The sequence below is a fragment of the Branchiostoma belcheri genome, unplaced genomic scaffold (genome assembly GCF_001625305.1).
Source record: "Branchiostoma belcheri isolate BF01 breed outbred unplaced genomic scaffold, Haploidv18h27 scaffold7, whole genome shotgun sequence".
Lineage (NCBI taxonomy): Eukaryota > Metazoa > Chordata > Leptocardii > Amphioxiformes > Branchiostomatidae > Branchiostoma > Branchiostoma belcheri.
Genome location: NW_017804353.1, coordinates 3,807,708 through 3,828,857, shown reverse-complemented (window position 1 = coordinate 3,828,857; position 21,150 = coordinate 3,807,708). Strand labels below are relative to the sequence as shown.

The 21,150-nt window shown below is 40.8% G+C and overlaps 1 protein-coding gene and 1 pseudogene across 1 annotated transcript; one reads left to right on the top strand and one right to left on the bottom strand.

Moving 5' to 3' along the window:
* The window catches only part of LOC109484545, a 6,085-nt pseudogene extending 2,835 nt beyond the window's left edge, over positions 1-3,250 (top strand).
* Positions 3,251-3,605: 355 nt separating this feature from the next.
* Positions 3,606-13,546, bottom strand: LOC109484507 (breast cancer anti-estrogen resistance protein 3-like). The gene is made up of 5 exons (XM_019787800.1): positions 13,427-13,546; positions 7,080-8,489; positions 6,560-6,675; positions 5,884-6,055; positions 3,606-5,384 (listed from the first exon to the last, which is right to left on the bottom strand). Exons 1-5 carry the CDS (start codon positions 13,487-13,489, stop codon positions 4,893-4,895), a joined length of 2,253 nt encoding a protein of 750 aa, XP_019643359.1. The 5' UTR covers positions 13,490-13,546; the 3' UTR covers positions 3,606-4,892.
* Between the last annotated feature and the right edge of the window lie 7,604 nt (positions 13,547-21,150).

Below are 21,150 nucleotides of genomic sequence, written 5' to 3'. Positions count from 1 at the left end.
GGAGCGGATCTTGGGTAGCGGACTAAAGCTAACAAGGCTGGATACCAGGCTATTACATCTTTGCCTTGTCGCTTTACCCAGGACCAAGAATGAGTACACGGAAGCCGTCAAGAGGATGGGAATCCTTCAAGTTGAGCGCAACTTGTAAGTGGAGTGTTCGCTTGCACATACAATCAAGTTCCCATACATGTAGAGCGTATACATTAGTACTGGATCCATTTCATTGTTCACAACGCTAGTCGTACCAGTAGACAACAACTGAATGTTTTTTTTGTATGAAAGAAATACAAATGTCTTTAGATGCGTAAGGTTCCTCACATGGATCACAAGCATTCCTAACGAAGGACATGTACAACGTATGTACAACGTATGCACATGTACAACGTATGTCTGACCAAGTATGATGTCCTAACGAAAGAATTACGTATACACCTAAGTGTGCCCATGTATGATGTCCTTTTATTACGACCTTTTAATATGAGTTATTCATATCTTTCCCCTACACTGTATGTGTAGTAACCCGCTGTACATACTGTCCACCCCTCTCTACCACCTGTCTCCGGGCGGACGGGAGTTCCTCCGCCTGTGCGACTTCGTTCACCAGACCGCGGGCTCTATCATCAAGAGAAGGAGGCAAGCACTGGTACGTTCAAGGGGAAAATCAGCAGATAAGGAAGTATACGTAAATAGACACATCTATTTCAGTATGGAAAGCTCAGACTGTCGAAGGCTTCAAGTTCTCCCTTGCTTGTACGAAACACGCGGTCACGTCCTACGAGCTCTGAATCTGTAGAACGCAACCCAGGGCCTACTTGTTCCATCCTTGTTGATATACTCAAAATTGTGTGCTTGAATCTGTACAGGAAAGCGATCCTGGGATTTTAGCGGAGAAGAAAAGGCTGGATTTTATCGACATTTTGCTGACGGCTCGAGATGAAGAAGGGAGAGGGCTGACGGATCCGGAGATCAGAGAAGAGGTGGACACTTTCCTGTTCGCCGGTAATAAGTGTGACATCTCGCAAAATGTCATTTCATACTACACTGCACACAGAAAAGAAATCAATCCCAACAATAACTTTATAAAAAGTAGCATTAGCATTACTTATTACCATTTTTACTGTTTATTATTTAATCACGTTCTTGCCCTCGGGCATGGATGTGCAATAAACTTTCATTATAATGAAAAAATATACGCATTTGTCCCATTGTGCTCAGTACACGTCCTCCCTTTTTCATGGACGGGAGGGCAAAATCTCCCTCCAAAGATCAGCTTGGAGATAACTCTTCTTTTTCTTTTAAAATCGTCCCGTTCCGTCGCCAGGACATGACACGACTGCCAGCACCCTGTCCTGGGCCCTGTACTCCCTGGCCCAACACCCGCACCATCAGGACAAGGTACGGCAGGAAGTGGACCAGCTTCTGGCCGGCAGAGACCAGGACTCTATTGAGTGGTACGCCGCCTGTAGTTTACATCATGATAAAGTACTCCTACAGATTATTTGTGTTAGTTCCTTTACAGTTTCTGATATATTCCATGCTTGTGATCATTGGATAAGGCAGCTAATGTCTACATACATTTCATTTGTAGATTCTATCAAAGCTTGCCTGATATTGACGCTCCGAGTCAGTCATATCCTCGTACGTCGACGTAATACGGTTTTGAGCAAGGGTAATATGGCAAAACTGACCGTCGACAAGGATCGACAAACTTTTCCTTCACAGCTGAATCTCATACGACACATCCAAGACTGCTCATGTCCTAAGAATGTTCCCATTTCGTAAACCTGTCGTACGATGTACATGACAGGGATCATACCTTATCTTATCCCAGGGAGGACCTGCACAAACTGCCTTACCTGACCATGTGTCTGAAGGAAGACGCCCGTTCCTCTGATCTCTCGTACCGTCATGGCGGACACCATGATAGACGGGAACCCCGTCCCCCAGGGCCAGTACGTCGGCATCCACCTGTACGCACTGCACCACAACCCGCATGTCTGGGGGAACCAGCATATGGTACATTTGTTCTCTCCGCTACGTTTTACTTCTTTAAATTTTTTAACCCCTAGTGGCTTCCTTCCGAACTGCCAGTCAGAATCTTTTTCTGTGTGAATGGTACATTGTCAGTTCTGTATATATCGGTATAGCCGGTTTAACCGCCCCTCGGCGTAACACACCAGCTTCGCAGGCACGCGGCGGGGCGGCAGCTGACTACATGAAAAACCCAGTTCCTTGCTAGTGGTGCAAGTTCTAGAAAATTTTAACCCCTTGTGCCTTTCCTAGTGGTGCAAGTTCTCCTTTGGTTGTCTCTAGATAACCCTCGATCTCCGTGATTGAACTGTGGGTCGGATAGAATTTTACACTAACAGGTGTCAGCGTTTTGTTTCAGGAGTTCGACCCAAGCCGTTTCCATCCGGACCGTATGAAGGACATGGACTCTCACGCCTTCATGCCGTTCTCTGCTGGACAGAGGTATTCAATAATAGATACACGGACTGTTATATAGTGACGACTCTCTCTCTCTCTCTCTCTCGTTTTGCTGTGGGTTTCAAGACACGAATTTTGCTGTGACCTTTAGTTAAAGGTTAAAGTGATGGTGTGAAAATTTGATGCGTCTCTATGCACACTCAGATGTTACACACTTTTTGGACAAGCCATTCGATTATATACGATTCATTCTGTTTACGTCCCTGACAAGTATTTTGTGCTCATACAGGAACTGTATCGGACAGAACTTTGCCCTGAACGAAGAAAAGGTGTTACTGGCTCGTCTCCTCCACAGGTGAGTGTATTCAGCATCGTTTGTAAACGGTGTCATCAGTCTACCAGTTTATAAAATATAAACCATATTGTTCTATATCCTACAATAGAAATACGTGTCTCCATCGGTCTGGTGAACCCCGTATGTGAAAGAGTCAGGTGTTTGACAAATATCTTTAAACCATGCACACAACAAAAAGAGTTTGCTACTCTGGTGAGCAAGGAGCACTCAGTCTCTTAATTATACTGGTAAAGCCAGATCTAGTCTTGGGGTTCTACAATGTTTATAAGGCAGTAAGATGTGTGAAAATTGACTTCTCACAGCCAAGAACAGTTATTTATTATTATTAAGTCTCATTCATGTCCGTATTCCAGGTTTTCCTTTGACCTTGACCCCGGCCGCCCCGTGGAGAAGGACATGATATTTGTGATGAAGACCAAGGACGGACTGTGGATGAAGGTCAAATCTACGGGCCAGAAAACTAACTAGTTTCCTCGGAGAATGACACTGCCTATCATATACTAAGGGATAACAGTACCTACTGGGAGAACTGAAGTGATGGGTTTCTTTAGAAATCAGAGGTTAGTCAAAAGACTCAAAACTGTATTTATTCAAGATTGTTATTTTTCATCAAGAGGAAGAATTGTTAGGTCTGATTGTATGTCTTTGTCATATCATTTTGTGGTGTGAAATTCAGATCATGGAGGTAGAAGTGGAACATTTTACCTCCATATTCATCAATTTCGTGTACATGTACATGGTAACCTCATCATGCATTGATCAAAATTGATCCCTATTCACCAAGGTTATTGCACTGCAGTACTGCAGTTGATCAATAGAGGCCGCTATTTTCAGCCATCCTTTACAAGACTTGACCAAAAAATCAGATCCAGATTGTATGGTAGCATTCATTTTATTTCTGACATATCATGGGAAATTACATAAACATTATTTACATAAAATTGCACATACATGTAAGATACATATAATCTTACACAAATTAAGATTGATAATGTACAACAATGAATTAATGCATACAAAGCGACCAACATGTTGCAATGTAAAATTGGCATAAAAACTAGCATAATGGAAGTTAAGCATGGTTGCAGAGGCATCTTTGGCACAAGTTAAACACCACTATAATTATGTACACACAGAAGCATATGGAAAACACTACACAAAAACAACACCTGAATCACCATAGCCAGCACACAAGATAGAATCCCTTGATTCTTCGAACTGAAACCCTTCTATTGAGGGTTGACAAACGTGTTAAAGCTAATTGAGATTTTCCTGCCTCATCCACAGTAATTACTGTGTTTCACATTCTTAATTTTGTAGAGTTTGGAGAGTCAAGTATTTATGTGTCTTCAAGAAACAAACTTCACAACTTTTGGCATACCAAACTTGATTCTTGTCCCTAATTTTCTTGACAACTCTAAAAGCCATTTACAACTTGTTTTTTCATCATCTCAAACCAGAATGTCACAAGAAAAGACTTTCCAGTGTCGAATTCGAACTTGTTTTAAAAGTTATTTCAGAACAAGACCATAGTTTGTATCCACTCACTACTAGAAACAGGTATAACAGGTTTTTTGCTATCAACACTTTTTATGTACAATACAGCCATATTGTATGAAATATTTCACTGCATACTGTTTGCATGAAAGCTGCTACATTATACACCGGCTAAGCCTTATGTCTTAATTTGCTAAAATGGTATTTGCTACCAACTTCTTATGAAATACAACAGTTTGACAACAGATCTCTACTTTACCCTAGAGTTTTCAAGTTGTGTAGACTTGTCCAAGAATTGTCCAAAAGTTATACGCAAGTACCAGACAGCAGAAGACCAATACACATACATCGTAATACCAGGTGTTGGAGCAAGAAGGTTAAAAAAGGCCTTAACCACCTTGGTTACATTAGGCAAGAACACCTTTACATGCAACATTTTAGGTCCAGAGTTTGCAATCATAATGCATGTAACGGTTGCAGTTACTTCTTTACACACATGTAACACTTGCAGTTACTTTTTACATACTGTGGTAACACAATGATAGAATTTGAAGAGTTTGAGATATCACACATTATCAGTAAAGCTGTTCTAACTGTGTTCGTGACTCCTATACTACATCTCAGTTTCTGGAGGTTCTACTCGATCTGAAATCACCTTCAGAACCTTCTCAAACTTCATGTAACGGTCCTTCTGATTAGCCAGTGCTCCCTTGCTGCCCCACAGCAGCTTCATGTGGAGTTCCGTTCTAAACACGTCGAGCAGCGTGTCGTCCACCTTCAGCCCCTGGAGTCGTGACTCTGCCGTGATGCGGTATAAACCCGGCTGCTGCGCCACGCTCCGCATCCCGTCCACGTGCGCCAGGACCGTGTCCAGCCCGTAGTCGTCGGAGCTGTCCCAGGCGTACGCGCGCTCGAAGCCGGTGACGTCGTGCCCCATGAGCTGTAGGAACGGCAGGACGTGGGGGAAGCAGGTGTTGCTGAGCGGGATGGTGCTGGTGCCGGTGTTCAGCGCCTTCAGGGCCGGCCGCAGCTTGGAGTCGAACTTCACGGCGCTGGTGGTGAAGTGTTGTCTCAGGGCCGACCACGTGCCGTACAGGCGAGAGATCTGCATGGGAGGAAACAAACAGTCAGAATTTGTGTAAGCACAACTCCTCAGTCAGCATACTGACCAACAAGGTCTGTTTTCAGGCAAAATACATTTAGTACTGCACTCTTTTTATCTTTTTCAGAACCCGGAAAAAAGTCCAAAACACAGTTGAGTATCCATGACTCTCTTTTATGATAGTGTCATTTACTTTATGTTCAAGTTAGCAAAAGTTCATGGTCTGATATAAATGGACATGTTCACAGAATTACATGTTCACGGTGGTGGCAGGTGCAGAAAAAAAAGGGTCAGCAAATTATTTGTTAACAGCAATGATAAGTTTGCGGTACAGAAGTGACTTCAAAAGCCGTGAATATAAACGTACAGTGAAAAAAATCAGGATTCACAGTAACCAATCATGAAATACTGTACAGTAATCTCAGTTGCTCTTAGCAGATAGTGGAAAGTTTCCTAGAAAGTTTACAATGCGTAATATACAGTTTAAAAACTTGGGCCTTACATGTGGGGACTCCAGAGCCTTCATGATGGCAGAGAAGCCAAACAGATTTCCCATGGTTCCCTTCAGCTCGGCGGCGACCTCGATGAACTTGTGCAGAATCCCGGCGCGCTCCTTATCCCCGCCAGTACACGTCAGGACCGTCACCGACACCCACATGTAGATACACGTGTGTCTGCAGGGAGAGAACATTAACACTCAGTACCGACACCCACATGTAGATACACGTGTGTCTGCAGGGAGAGGATAACATCAGTACACTCAGTCAATGGTCATGTTTCATACTAATTTTCACCATTCTATTCTTTATCGTCATCAACTAACAAAAGGCTGGAGAGACACTCAAGGTTCTTTGTTAGATGTAGTATTTTACAATTACTAACAGATTCTGTGGAAATGTAGGCATATAACCTATTTAAACCATGTTACTTTATTTAAATGACAATAGTGACATAGTAACATGTAACAATAAAAAAAACTACAGTATATCATCAATTGGCTGAAGGATAACTTTGTTAATACAATCATAAAATCTCTTCATACCAATTCAACTTTGTTTATTTTGAATTACCAGACAGAGTGTATGTTGAGATATTCTATGAGTAATTACAAGATCTGGCAAAATGTCATACAGCTCTTTCATGAAAACTCCAGAAACAAGCTTAAAAGATGGTCTCACCTCTCTATGAGGTCCGTCCTGAGTACCTCCCCGTGCGGGAGGGTGATCAGCTCCAGGCCTGACGACACGCCCATCTGTCCTGCCTGCTCATCAGACACATCCACTATTCTGGCAACCTGTGTGGACAGGGCAGAATTTACATGTTAGAGGGACAACCAAACAGTGAATCAAAACTGGAAGAATGTAAACAGAATGACTGAAGACCAAACTTGTGCCTCGATATAATCAGACATCTGTTACCCTGTCTGGCAGATTCCTCATTAAACCGAAAGTGCTACTGCACTACCAAGGCAATCCACCAGGACGCCCATATTTGACCTTGACCTTCGTCCCCCTAACACCTACCAGCATACCAAATATCACCACAATCCATGAAGGCGTTATGAACTTATGAAGGTACAAAAATGCGGAAACACAAACACACACACACACACACACACACACGCACACAGACGCGCCAAAAACAATACCTTCCATTTCATGGAGGTAACAACAAAAAGTAAAGTGGTGTATTACTCACTTCACAGTCAACTCTGGTCATGTGCTGTGCAATTGTCTTAGCGCTGCCATCTAGCAGCATGGACCTGATCTGCACCACTGCAGAGTTGTCCAATGGCTTGTTCTCAGACGGTAACAAACACGTCGTGAATTCTGTAGGGTTGAAGGAAGACTCAGTCTCGATAACTATAGAAGGAACAACTTCCTCAAAGGAATCTTCGTCAGGATCCAGCTCGTCTCCAAGACTGTCCAAAGACGCTGTAGACAGGACCGAGAATCTTGTGTCAGACATTATCCGTCTCTTTCGTGCCTCCATGCTGTCTTTGCTCCTTTTTGGAGTGTTCAACCTGGCATAGTCAGGAATATCGTTCAACTTGACCAGACGAACTTCACCTTTGGCCAACGGTTGCCATGACACTGGAGGAGCGGGGTCAAGTTCAGAGTAGTCGTGCTGGGCTACGTAAATTTCCTCCTCCGGTGACAGTTCCTTCTCTTTATTCCTCACTTCCACTTTTGGTCTCTGCTGTTTTCTAACTGATGGTGTCCTGCTGGGTTTGGGGGGTGGTTTTGATCCGACCGCTTCGTTTGACCCGTGGAAGAACTTTCTCCGCTCCACGCCGGGGCTGAGAAGCGTTGGATCGCTGCCACACCTCTGAAGGTTGCGCTTCTCGATGCGAATGTCCTGAGCACTTCCTGAATGAGCGTTTTGCTTCTGCTTGATCAACGATATAGCCTCCACGTCCCTTGCTGAAGGAAGGTTGCTCTCCGAGGGATTTTTTGTCATCCTCCCGCTGACAGATAGCAGTTGTTCGGGAGACAGAGTCACTGGTTGGCTGCCTGATCTGCCGTGGATGATTTTACGACTAGCGTGAGGACTCCCTGTAGGTGTAGAGTGCGAGCTTCCCTTTGGACTTGGTGTGGAGGCAGAACGCAGTATAGCTGGGGCCGGGGACTGCCGTTCTGGTTGTGTTGTCGAGCCATACTTTGCGTCTGTGTAGCTCAATGGCAAGGTCCTGTTGATGGGGTGGTAGATGATTGCCCCCGTGCCTTCTGAGATCGGCTTCCTGTTGCCAACATAGAACCTGACTAGGGAGGGAATGGAGTCAAAGCTCTCCTTCTCAAACTGGTACTGAATCCTCGAGTACGTGGTGTTCGGGTGCAGCACCACCTTGTTGATGATGAAGTGAAGAGCCTGTCCCTTGGAGCGGCACGTCAGAACGAAGTCGCCCGGCTGTGAGATGCAGTCGCGGATCAGGAAGTCCCCGCTCTGCGTGACGAAGTTCTCGGCGACGGTGCGCGGTATCATCCCGTGGAACCAGGCGTGGCTGCGGATGTCGTTACTGTCCAGCTTCAGCTCCTCCTCCAGGTCTTTCCGCAGTTTCTCCGGGCTGGCGTCCATGGTTCTTCTCAGGCTGGACCAGCCACCAACTCCCTGTACAGGAAATAAAAACAAGAAATTATTCAGATCTCAATATTCTCTACTGTCCTGACAGCACATTGACAGACATCAACAAGACATCAACATTGAAGGATCACCGGCAGTATGAACCTTTGTATAACAGAATAACTGAATCTGTCAGAATTTTGATATACACACGTATTGCAATTTTGTCACTACGGAACATTGTGTTTTAAGCAAAACCTATAACATAAAGTAGTGCTCTCTGACAGGTCAGGTACCTCTACTAGTGGTGGTACAGAAAGGAACCTTCAGTCTTTTCGCCCACATAAAATCTACAGTCATCACGACTTCCAAGAATGAAAGCCAAATGCCTCGCCACCAAATGGACACAACTGTTTAAAATCCGGAAACAACTGTCAACATTTTCTGTTGTCCCCTGGTACCCATGGTATTGGTGAGTATTATCACAGGGTTGGGCACTGACAACCACAAAAGGAAAAGTGTTACAGTGTCGACCAATGACCAACTTGTTCTGACAACTGCTGCATTTATACAGACTTGACCCTGAACTCTAAAGTTTGCCGTGATTTAGTATCCTTGAAGCAGTTTGATATTTCAAACAGCTAAGAATAATAAACCGTCCAGTAAGTGGTTCCATATATTTTATCAGCCGGTTGCTAGCCAGGATCTGTAAGATCATGAAAATATACAATTGATCTTGACAGGAGTTCAGATGCTTCTATGCGGCTGACAGTTGTTGGGCATAATTTCCGGCTAAATTGACGGCAATGGACATTTGTCAGCTGTCTCTACTAGCTGTCCTTTGATAACCTATTGATTTTCACTCGCACTATATGGGTGGAGTCATTTGATTTTTATTCAAGAATTTCCAAAAGGGTTCTGAACTATTGTAAAATGGCATCAATACCTCTAGCAGCTGCCTTTATAACTTAAGATTATACCCAGTGGAAATTCTATCAAGGAAATTGTGCTTTTTGGGCAGCAGAGGTTGTATGTACTAAAGTAGTAAATAGATGTACAATGTCTGTCATTTCTTTCCATGTATTATTTACTTATATGTTGAAGGCATGCAAGGTGCTTAACATTTTTGAATTGCATTTACATGTCTTGCTTTTTCTGATAATAAAAGCATGATTTTGATGAACAGAAAAAGCGAAAATCATGTTCAGATACGCATCATATAATATTTCTGTTGAATCATTCACAAACAATATCTTTCTTGGTGATGTGACTGGAATATGTCTGACTGCTTTTAATCAAATCTGTCTTGTATCATTCAGTCATCCATAAATCTTACAAACGTAGTCCTCAGCCAATTATGTGATGTCTTCCTATAATGTCATTAACTTCAGCCATGCATGAAGGACAGAGACACTGATGAGAAAATCAAGTCAGGATGAAATATAGACAGACTCCTGCCACCTGACATGTAATGGCCTAATGCCCTTCTCCCACAGCAAAATATAATTTTGACCATTTTTTGTAACCTTCATGTACATGAATGGATATTTCATACCATCCTGCTTAGGTGTTTTGACAGAATTTGACTGGTTGACGTGATGGATCATGTTCGTTAATTTGGAAGGAGCTAAAATTGCAGACGTTCTTCCTGGTTGGAGCCAGGTGGTCGCTGAAAATTTGATGAGCACCACATATCACACATGTGGACGTCTTGTTTAGAGTGTCTCCGTCTCTGATTTATGGTCCTTTGGAGGATGATCCTTCAGGCAGACAAAAAGGATGCTTCACTGCATACTGGTACTGATTATGCTATGATATTCACGTCTGTTTGATTCAAATTTCTTCAGACCTGTTTCATCCTGCAACTTGTAGAGAGCTAATAATGTAATATTCAAACTGACAGCATTTTACAAATTGATTATTTCATTTCTATAATTCACCCATGACATTACAGGGAATTGAGCTGTGCAAGAAAACAAGTGGCTTGATGATAATCAGATGTGAATGAAACTGGAACACTGCCTAGAAATGGGACAGACTATTCTTACGTTGCCACACCATCTGTTGTGCAGTTTTCATGACTTGTCTACATCTAAGATAAGATTAAGTTCACATCAAGGGGCTGAAGGTTTGGGAATATTCTCTTCGACTACAAAAATTCAAATGTATTGAGCACATATGATTATAATGTAAAATTCTTCCACTATCAAAAACTTATGTACAGTAATGTACATTTTGGCTCAACCCTCCTGGTAAAATTCTAAAGATGAACAGAAGTTGGGATTTGGTGGGATGAAACAGAAGCCTGTAAATGGAGGAGGAAAAATGTCACAACACCTCCTCTGGGGCCCAGACAAATGGACCATAAGTGAATTTGTGGGACCCCCCTCTAGGGAATAATCCTATTAGCAATGACACTTGTCTCTGTCTGGAGCATGCACCTGTTCTAGTTCAAGTATAATGTTAATGTCAAAAGTATAGTTTTACCTTTCTTTCTTACATACTGAACCTTAACATTTACACGAAATATCTTCAGAAAAAAAGTCTGGTTAACAGTTCAAATCTAAAGCAAGGGAGTTGAAAAAAAAGAAAGACGACAGCTGACAATTTCTACAACTCCAAATTGATCAATGCCAACATAATGGCGTGATGTCACAAGATAAGCAACTTTTAAGGAGAAAATAATAAAAAATTGAATGATTTTGAAAATCATCCATTGTATATGCAGTAGGATTAGTATGTAAAAGTTTGCTTGCGATAGTCTTTTCTGTAGCACATCACACACACATGAATCCTAGGTAATCAAGTTTCAGGTTATGCATAATTCAGACCATTACGGGGTTGGTGGGGAGGAGATTATGGTGTTTGCCACTCACAATTACACGCTTACTTTGTCTCACTAAAAGAACAGATAACCTGCAGTGTGAATACTCATGACATCATGCTCTCCAGAGAGATTGGGTGGATCTAAACATGCTTTGGCCTGGAAGAGGTTTCCGTCATTAAGGTTTTCTGTGTTAACATGTTGGGAGAGGTCTAACATGTCTGTGAAAAAGACAATGTCTTACATGATTTCCCTACAGAATAAAGACATCATTTTCTTAAAAGCATGTTGGAAGTAAAAGGGTTTAAGGAGACCAGATGACAAAAGCAGATAGTGGAATTGCATGTTCTTTCTAATTGAAACTTTCCTTCCTTCGAAATAGGTCTTTCCCAAGTCTTAAAAGTGGCAAACAATTCTATAGAAGATAATAAAAAACATACAGAAGTCTTTGCCAGTCTAATTTGTGGTCTAAGCAATTAAAGTTCAATTTGTCAGGAGGTATTTAGATGCCACAATCTGAATAATGCAATTTATTTTGGACCATTGAATGGTGGACTGACCATAATTTGATCAAATTTCAATTCAGGACAAAACTTTGTATTCCTTACAAATGAAAATGTACATCACTCCTGCAGTTAACATTATTAATTCATACACCGTTTTGTTGGGCATAATCATACCATTAATCTATATGATACCCAGAACCAAACAATTGTTCACAATGTCTGCTTTTATTATTCGATAGTAAGGCCACACCAATTTGATTTCTTGGTTGACGAATTTTTCTAGAAAAATAATGGAGCGGGCGGGCGAAAAAAAAAAAAAACACCCCTAGGCATCCTATTATGGCCCAAAATGGTACGATAGGAGCCCTGAAGTCAACACACCAGGCTGGTTCAAAATTTAAACATTGAATTTTGAACTTTTAATGATACCACTGCATTGAAAGATGGAATAACTGTAACAACTAGGAAGAAAAGGACTGTTTTCAACTGTTCAGGGCAAAATATGAGCATTTTGCAGTTGATTCTGAATCTTTATTTTCATTTGCAAATCAGAAAAAAAAAATGAAGCGGGCGAATCCGTTAACCAAGAAATTGAATTGGTGTGGTCTAATATCTTTTAGCATGAGGCATTGTGTAGGTGGTAACCTAACCTGGCTTGAACTAGGAATGATGACCCTGGCAGTACATTGTGACTATGGTTGGTATGTCAGTCATGTCAAAGGCCAACTTCAGTATCTGCCAAAATATCACACAACCTTCTGATAACTACTCTTCCCTTTCATCCAAGTGTGATCGTTCCTGCTTAGTTGTATCATCTAGTAGTGGGGTGACACTTATGATTTTGTATTTATGACTTTTATAGTGGAGATAGGTGCAGATGGTTGGAGGGTTCAGGAATGTCAGACATCCAGGGTCAAGATAAGAGCAGCACCCTGACACTTCTCACCAGACAGGTCTATGCAGGGCGAACCAACATGTTACCAGTCTGACCAAAATATTTTGTAATATAGAATCTGGCATGTAACTCTGAGTTACAACCAAAAGGACTGATTTTGAAGATTATGTTGTGGATTGACAGCGTTTGTGAATGCAATGAAGGGAACATTTTAATGTACATAATTGTCATTCCTCTTCCAAACATTGTTGGCACAAAATTTGCACTGAGTTTTAGTGTGAGTGATTAGACGAGATGACACATTTCAAAGGTATGCACCAGTTTTACGACTGTACTCATGGACTGGTTGCCTGACTAGAGTTGAAGGTTGAAAGGCGGTGCCGGATTTGGTTGTGTGGTTGTCGTGCTGCCAAAAGCAAATTTCTGTGGTTGAAAGTTATAACAATTTCCTTGGAGCTGCTATCAGATTTATCCAACATCAAAATTCTTCTTGGAAAGACGTGACGAAAGACACTTCACTTGAACGGGACAAAGCAAGTTTCTGCTATTTCAGAAAGGCTCAGGAAAGCACTACAAGCATCAAGTACAAAAGACCACTACTCCATTCAGTGCAAACAAACAGGTACACACTCCTGCTCTAATCCCTATCTTCCACACAAATGTGTACCGGTATATCCTCTGGGCAAATTTACAAAACACGCCCAGTACAAACATCTGTAATTATAACAATGGAAGTTCCAAGAATCAAACTTGTTCTTACCTGAGAGCTGTAATTTGATGGTTTCAAACTGCAAAGAAAAGAAGAGACAAGAGTTAGAAACATGATCTTCAGACGACGGCACAAAATAATCCATCCTTGAACTAAAAAGAGTTACCAAGGTTTGGGGAAAATGAATGTAAAGGCTGCTGACCGCAACATGGCAGATAGTCTTCTTAATCGTCTAAGCTTGCTTGTTGGCACGCACCCCGGCGTACACATTGAAATCCTGTGATTATTGCACGTTTTCCCACAGAACTCCTGAATACGCTAATATTGTGTGGCCCAGACCACAGCCTTCTGACCCTTGGACTTCATATAGAAGCAGATTGTTACCTAGAACAGCCACCGGAGGTAAATATAGCCATACATTCATCTTCAAGTCATGAACTCAGCCTACATGACACCAGCTGCACGTTAGCGTTCATGTCAACCGCTGCGATTTACAGTGACAGTGCCCCGCCCTGACGTCATGTTTTCTGGGGGGTACGTCCCGCCCTCCCAGTTGTGTTGTCAACATCCTGGGCAATACTAAGGTCAAGTATGGAACCTGTTCTTAAGCTCAACATTCTTGTTTGTAAACTGACTCTCCAACCTGGATCAAATAACCATGATATGACGTGTACTAGACACTTAAAAAAATGAAATTCAATGTACATATTTCCTTCCTACAACATTTGTAAGTATAACAGAACAGTAATTCATCTGATTGATGTGAGGTCAGCTCATAAATGTCAGATCAGACATATCCATGACATTTTGACAAATTTACAACAGGCAGCATAGAAAATCTACAGGCAAAAACTGCATGCAACTGTAATAAACTAGTTTATATGCAGATCCATTATTCCAGATTCAAATAGTCATCATCATCTCAAAAGAAATCTGAGATGGCTTCAAAAGACAACAAAAATATCATATGTTTTGTTGCAAATAGCTGTATAATGTACAAAATCCATCACAAACCTTAGGGTACCATACGTCCACTAGTTAAAAACAGCCTCCTAATGACATAAAACCCCTATCATGATGGGGTAATTACCCGAAGTCATCTCCTAACAACAGGTAAAGGCCTGCCTCATTACTCCTGCCATTTCCTCTTACCCCAGCCCGAGTTTCCCAACTGGTCATCTCCATACCTGATGAGCAAATCCTATGTTCCATTGGTCTCAATTACACGGAGCTCTCACAGGCTGGCTAAATTGTCCATCGGGAGGTTTTAGCCACAGGTAGTGACCATTTACAGTGGGGTAATATTGGGACGAGTAAACCACTGTTGCTGGGGTTTTTAGAACTAATAGAAGGCTACATCAATTTCTTTTCTGCTGTTCCCATACTTGATATGTTTAGTATCAAGCCCTACAACTGTACATTGTAGAATCATTGATTTTAAACCTCCTTGGTAGAATCAAATCCTAATTGTGATTCGTAGCATTTTTTCAAATCTTTCCTCAATTAATTCACATACTAGTAAAATCCAAAATACCATCAACTATATTTTATGAATTGGTATGATAAAAAAAAACCTCCTTACTATCCAATATGGCATTATATGAAAGTCTTACAATGCAGATGATGCATGCTCATGAGTGAACACAGGCTACAGAACCACCTCTTTTGCAATTCTATTTCAGTTCAATGCTGGAATTCAATGTCTCAAGAGAAAGCTTATCAAATAACATGACAATCATTGCGATGGTCCCAAAGTGCTCCCTCACATGGTTTTCTTACTTACGATAACAATACAGCCTAATTGGAAGGGCCTTTTGTTTTTAATACATCTTCTCTCAAGGGACAATCTCTTCCATTTATGACAAAACGTAACTTTTACTTTTCTTTTGATACTGGTATGGCTATGCCAGATTTATATTCTAAAACAAATTTATTGGCAATTTCTTCTGCAGCAACCTTTCTGAATGAAGAAATGTTGGGTTCAGGTCATACAATTTTCTCTCCCCCTCACAGACATCACCAACTGATTCAGATGAATATTCCCGTAGATTAGATGCCCACTCAGGTGGCCCCTCGGGGATGCTTAACTGGTAATTCAAATTTCCATTTGTTGATGAACTGATAGTGATATTCCAAAAAACAGTTACTCAAGCAACTGGATATGATTTCTAAAATCATATCCAGTTGCTTCAGAAACTCTTTTTTTGGCATATCTTATTACCTGGATGTCTAACATTCACCAATGTGATAGTGATATTCCCTGCTGCTAAAATTTGCTCAAGGGTCCAAGACATTTTTCTACAGTTTTGGTATGAAAAGGTTTTCCAACGCTACCCAGAAAATCGTCTATCGGACGGTGTCAGTAAATTTTCTAGCATCCTCCCAGAAATCATCCGCTCCTAGTAGCAAACTTACCCATAGAGATAAAGGATATAACTTCCTCTTTCCTGTGGTGTATTTATGTAGCTTGTAAAATGTTGAAAACTCTAGAAATTTGCCAATGAAATTCAAATTTTCATCATTTTTGTACTAAGCAATTTCAACCAAGTTAAAAAGCAATCATAAACACATTAACCAACATGTTCCACCTTCATTGCACAAATGAGATTATTTAGAACTTACCAAGTCATCTTGAAACTATGAAACATTTTACTTAGAAGAAGATGGAGGAAATGACACTAGGACTTTTTTTTCTGAATCCTGTCACAGAAAAATCCTATTGGCAGCCTGACACATCTCTCAACAGTAAATCACTATAAACACCTTTAACCAAAATGTTCCACCTTCATTGCACAAATGAGATTATTTAGAACTTACCAAGTCATGTTGACGGCACTCCTATGAAACATCTTACTCAGAGAAAGATAAAGGAAATAACACTACCAGTAGGACCTTTTTCTGAATCCTCTCACAGAAAAATCCTACTGGCATCCTGACACATCTCTCAATAGCAAATTACTATAAACACCTTTAACCAATACCGGTATGTTCCACCTTCATTGCACGAAGGAGATTACATGTACTAGGATTTCGAACTTACCAAGTCATCCTGACGGCACTCCTACAAAACATCTTAATTGGACTTGGAAGAAGATGGAGGAAAGAACACTAGGACTTTTTTTTCTGAATCCTGTCACAGAAAAATCCTATTTTCAGACTGACACATCTCCCAACAACGACAGGCTTCACCTTTATCTACTGATGGAACTTGCCGTCCCGCCGGAATCTTCTCCACTGAAGCTTCCCACGTTAGACCACGGCACTCACGGCGAATCACATGCATTATGATAATGTCTGTTGCTAGGTGACCAAGCATTATGTGCCTTACTGTATAACAGTGGGCATGGTCCTTCATTAGGCATGGTGCTTGGCTTGAATACACTTCTCCAGATGGTTTGCTTTATGGTACTTTAGGGAACCACTGTACAGAATGTAAGGCTTACGTATATGATATAGAGGCAGCGTTTGATGTCGTGAAGACAAGAAAAAACATCCCTCCTACTATGCGTGTGAAATTATGTACATGAATGGACAACTACTTCAAAGAGATATGCTTTTTTTCTTTTGATTTGTAAGCCTCATATACATGCCATAGAAAACACATACAGAGCAAGGAGCTTAAAATATTTAGAGTCTGTAGAGTCTAAGGAAACCCTCAGGTTTTTGAAGGAGCCATGAAAAAAAATCAGCTTCTCACCTGAAGTTATTTCAACCTTATGAATTTTTCTGGGTGGATGATCCTATTTGAATACTGGGGCTCCTTAAAATATATTTTGGCGTGGGAGCTCAATTGTATACCATTAGTACTAGTATACAAATCAGCTGGCACTAAGGCTACTTTAATCTTTTCCATGTGTTTTTTTTTTTTACAGGTTAACATTCCACAACTATAGAGGATTTGGCTTGAACTTCATTAGATCTAGCATCCATTAACCACTTCTACCTGTTTCTAATATCAGTTGAACTTTGATTGACATCAGCTTCAGGGTTCCTTTTACAGTTAATGAAGTTCACCTGGTCTTTGGCTATTAAAGGCATCCAGTGCAGTTTTTAGGGCTTGGAAACCCGATTTTTCAAAGCCAATATATAGTCTAGCCACTTATCTACATGTACATACTGAGTTGAAACCACACTATCTCAATGTATATTGACCTTCATGGAGCAAATATTCCTAAAATTCTGATGGAAAATGGTTACTGGAAGGACCCTTGGCTGATTTTTAGGGTACCACCCATAAAGTAAAGGACTCATCTTGGGGCATGTTTCTGTGGTTTTAAAAGCCCAAAGTATGAAATACTGACTCAAATGTGCTAATGTGAAGCAGTATGTGTCAATATCACAAAGATTGCCGTGTTCAGAATTTTTCCAGTTTTGCTCCCTGAAATCACATTGGATGCCTTTAAAGGAACCATGCTAAATGTTAGCTGTCAACAGTTACCGAAATTCTAGTTGTGAGAGTACAGAGCAATCAGAGAATATTACCTAAAAATTTGGTACCTTGAACTTTTCTGTGAAAAAATACTTGACCAGCAGTCTTGAGACAGTATCATAGCCTATTGACTAACAATAGGGGGTTATAGCCATTGTCATGCACCTAACACTGAAGTACTAATACATTGGTGAGTATGTGCTAATACTGCAAAGAATGAAATAGGTGTGAGGGGGAGGGCAGTTTGATTTGCAAAGTAAATAGAGGATTACAGAGTCAGTTGGCAAACAAAGCACGCTGCTAAATGGAAATCTACACCTAGTTCACTTCCCAATTCAATACATGTACAATGTATTATGAAAGTTAAGGGCAATATACTTCATAGTATGCAGTTGTTACTGTGTCTAGTACAAGCTACAAAACTGACATTTACAAATCAGGTCTGACAGCGGGAAACCAAAACAAGATCACCCAACCATGACGTGGTACAAATATAATCCAGGACTTGATAACATCATTATCACAAATTCACAACAGCCTATGCCTCAAAATCAAATGAAATGACTTTGGAATACAAAGAACATACTACAACATGCCGACCATTGTCTTTGGTACAGGTATTTGATGTGACAGTGTCTTCTTTTCTTGCATGCTCCTTGATAGTTTTGCTTGACCCAAGCTACCTTCCTAATGTCAATGAATGATATAGATTACACAAGATAACAACAAACATACCTTCTACCCTTCTGGTTCCTGCTCCACTTCAGTTGTCAAACTATTTATAGTACATGTATTTTGAATTTCACACAGGCTAACGACATTTGGGAACACAGACTACTGATTATGCAACAACAACAACAGACAGTCATGCTTCAAAACCCCCCTAACTTTCCCTTACCTTCAGCTGTAGTCACTTGGCAAGTAGAGAACCGACACGGGCACGTTCTACTATCTCTTTACACACCTTCCAGTACAGTAAACACAGCTGTAAACCACCCATCTATTGATCCAGGCAGAGACAATTGAATGATGGCACCCAGCGTCTGACGCCGCCAAAACACTAGAGTAATCAGCTGCAAACGAACCCGCGGAACCTGTTTTATAACGACAAAGGGAAGGGCCCGTCTGAAGAGTCCAGGAAGGGCTATACCATTCCTACACACCTGCAGGGGGGGATTAAAAGGCTCTAGCCAAGTGAGTCTGGGTGGATTTTTTTTTCAAAACAGAAGTACTGACAGGAAGGAAGGTAGAGCAAGGAGCTTAAACATCCTTGGATAGAACAAGGACAAATGGGCTAGATTTGGATCTGGATATGTTTATTTTTAGCCAAAATAAAATTATCTCGCACAGAACATTATATTATTTTCCACGGAAAATTCAACTAAAATTTTGTTCGGATAGAAAAAAAAGGTGTAAAAATAAAAGTGTGAAACATTGAAAGGGGCATGTGTAATGATTTTAGAATTTGCTTGTAAATACTAGTAGCTTTCACACCTGTCACAATGGCTTATCTGGTTTATGCAAATGAGTTGTAGGGGGGAGGAGCAACACACATGAAGAAATACTAGTAGGTCACCTCCCAACCTGTGTGACATTACAAGGTCAGGAATCTTAAACCTTCTTAGGCTGTCAAGTCTCCCTTTTTCACTGGTAATCCCCTGAAGTTTTCTGGCTTTAGGTATTCCAGGTTGTTGGATAGATTCTCTACCACTTCCAGAATTTCCAACAGCAGTAACAATCAAATGAAAAATATACTAGTACTAGTACATGTATGTAGACCCCCTGGGATGATACTGGTGGACAGTGAATAAATCATATCAAATATCCACCATCCACCATAATTCAGTGTCCAATCAGGCAGCAATGGAAGGGGGGGGTTGTACACCACAAGCTTTGAGTAATGGATTACCGGGCTTAACTAGGTCAGAGGTTATAGGATGAGTTGTGACTAGAATACCTCTACCATAATAATGACAACAGACTTTTGTTTGGTTTGTATTCTTTGCATAGCTTAGAACCATTATAATATTACAAACTTACACAATTCCCTTTGACGCAATCTCTTTCAAACTACATAATGTATGTTGGGGATTCAAGGCAATTATAAATGCACACTTTTTTATATTCTTCACGGGTGCCTTGGAGTTTTGTCTTTTTTTATTATTTCAGGAACTGTGTACAAAACAATGGGCCTACATGCTGTGTGAAGAAGCACAAAGGAGTGTGCTGCTACCTGAGAGTCAGAATCTGGTGCAAAACAAACATGCGTCAGTCTATAGCTTTCTGTGTCAGAAGGTCAGGTGAACTTGAGTTGTAATTGATCCTTTCAAAATATTGAACGAAACAGGGACTGGTACAACTTTTGCTTGGAAAGTTATTGCCTGTGCAAATAAAGCAAAATTTGAGTGAAAAGAAGACGCTGACACATCCACGGAAGAACAGACATGAGTGTTGTCCCTTTCAGTTGTCAATCATTCATGCGGTGGTAACAAAAGGTGTGGTTGGATTTGATCACAATACACTTGGGTGTGGTGGGGGGTTAACCTGTTAGGTGTGGTAGGAACAACAAAAGGGCAATAGACAAAGGAAGCTATATGGCAGGGGGTCCTGTCAAATGTGAGTTATATGACAGGATGTTAAAAAGGGAATTACAGGTCATTAGACATTGGCATTGATACCAATATGACTTCAGAATCACCTTTTTTTCATGCAAGTTACAAAAATTAAATTTCTCATACTAAACAGATTACGAGAGGAAACCGATAAGGTATTTCTTTGGTGGACAAAAAATTGAAAGAAATATAAGAATGATAGACTGTCGACTAGTCCATTTACAGTTCTTGGAAAAAAGTCTTCACGGTCTGAAGGATGTTGTGAATTTTTGGAAGGATACACAAAGCTTTGCTTGGATACAAAATAGCACAGTTTGGTTGTCTGACAAAATGAAGGTATCATCTATCCTTCTTCCTTCCTCTGCAGTGAGGAACTGACTTCTATGTACAGAAAAATAACTTTCTGATGACAAAAAGGAATGCCTACACCTGTTTCTACTGAAGGCCCAAATTTACTTCTGCTGTATTTCTAAAGTCTAGTAAAGATAATTCAACTTCCATGTCCTAATCTGAACTTATCCCTCAATCTAAGGAATTTTCTGTATCTATAGTTAAAACAGACCTTGGACTTGATATTGACAAGTAGTGAAAGAAACTTTCACAAGAGGGGAAACAACTTCCCTTGAGGACAGGTTGAGGTTAACACAACTTCCCAAAATTTGTACTGATGTACAATAAAGAGTCTATTAGAAAGATTAGACAATTTCATGTTTCATTTGGAACAAATTCTTATT

What these genes read in the sequence shown, in the direction of transcription:
- LOC109484507 (XM_019787800.1), bottom strand. Translation starts at nt 13,489, where the DNA reads ATGTTTCTAACTCTTGTCTCTTCTTTTCTTTGCAGTTTGAAACCATCA. An exon ending in CATCAAATTACAGCTCTCAG is followed by an intron (nt 8,490 to 13,426) that starts GTAAGAACAAGT and finishes TTTCCTGTACAG; the next exon opens with GGAGTTGGTGGCTGGTCCAG. An exon ending in TGACCAGAGTTGACTGTGAA is followed by an intron (nt 6,676 to 7,079) that starts GTGAGTAATACA and finishes CTGTCCACACAG; the next exon opens with GTTGCCAGAATAGTGGATGT.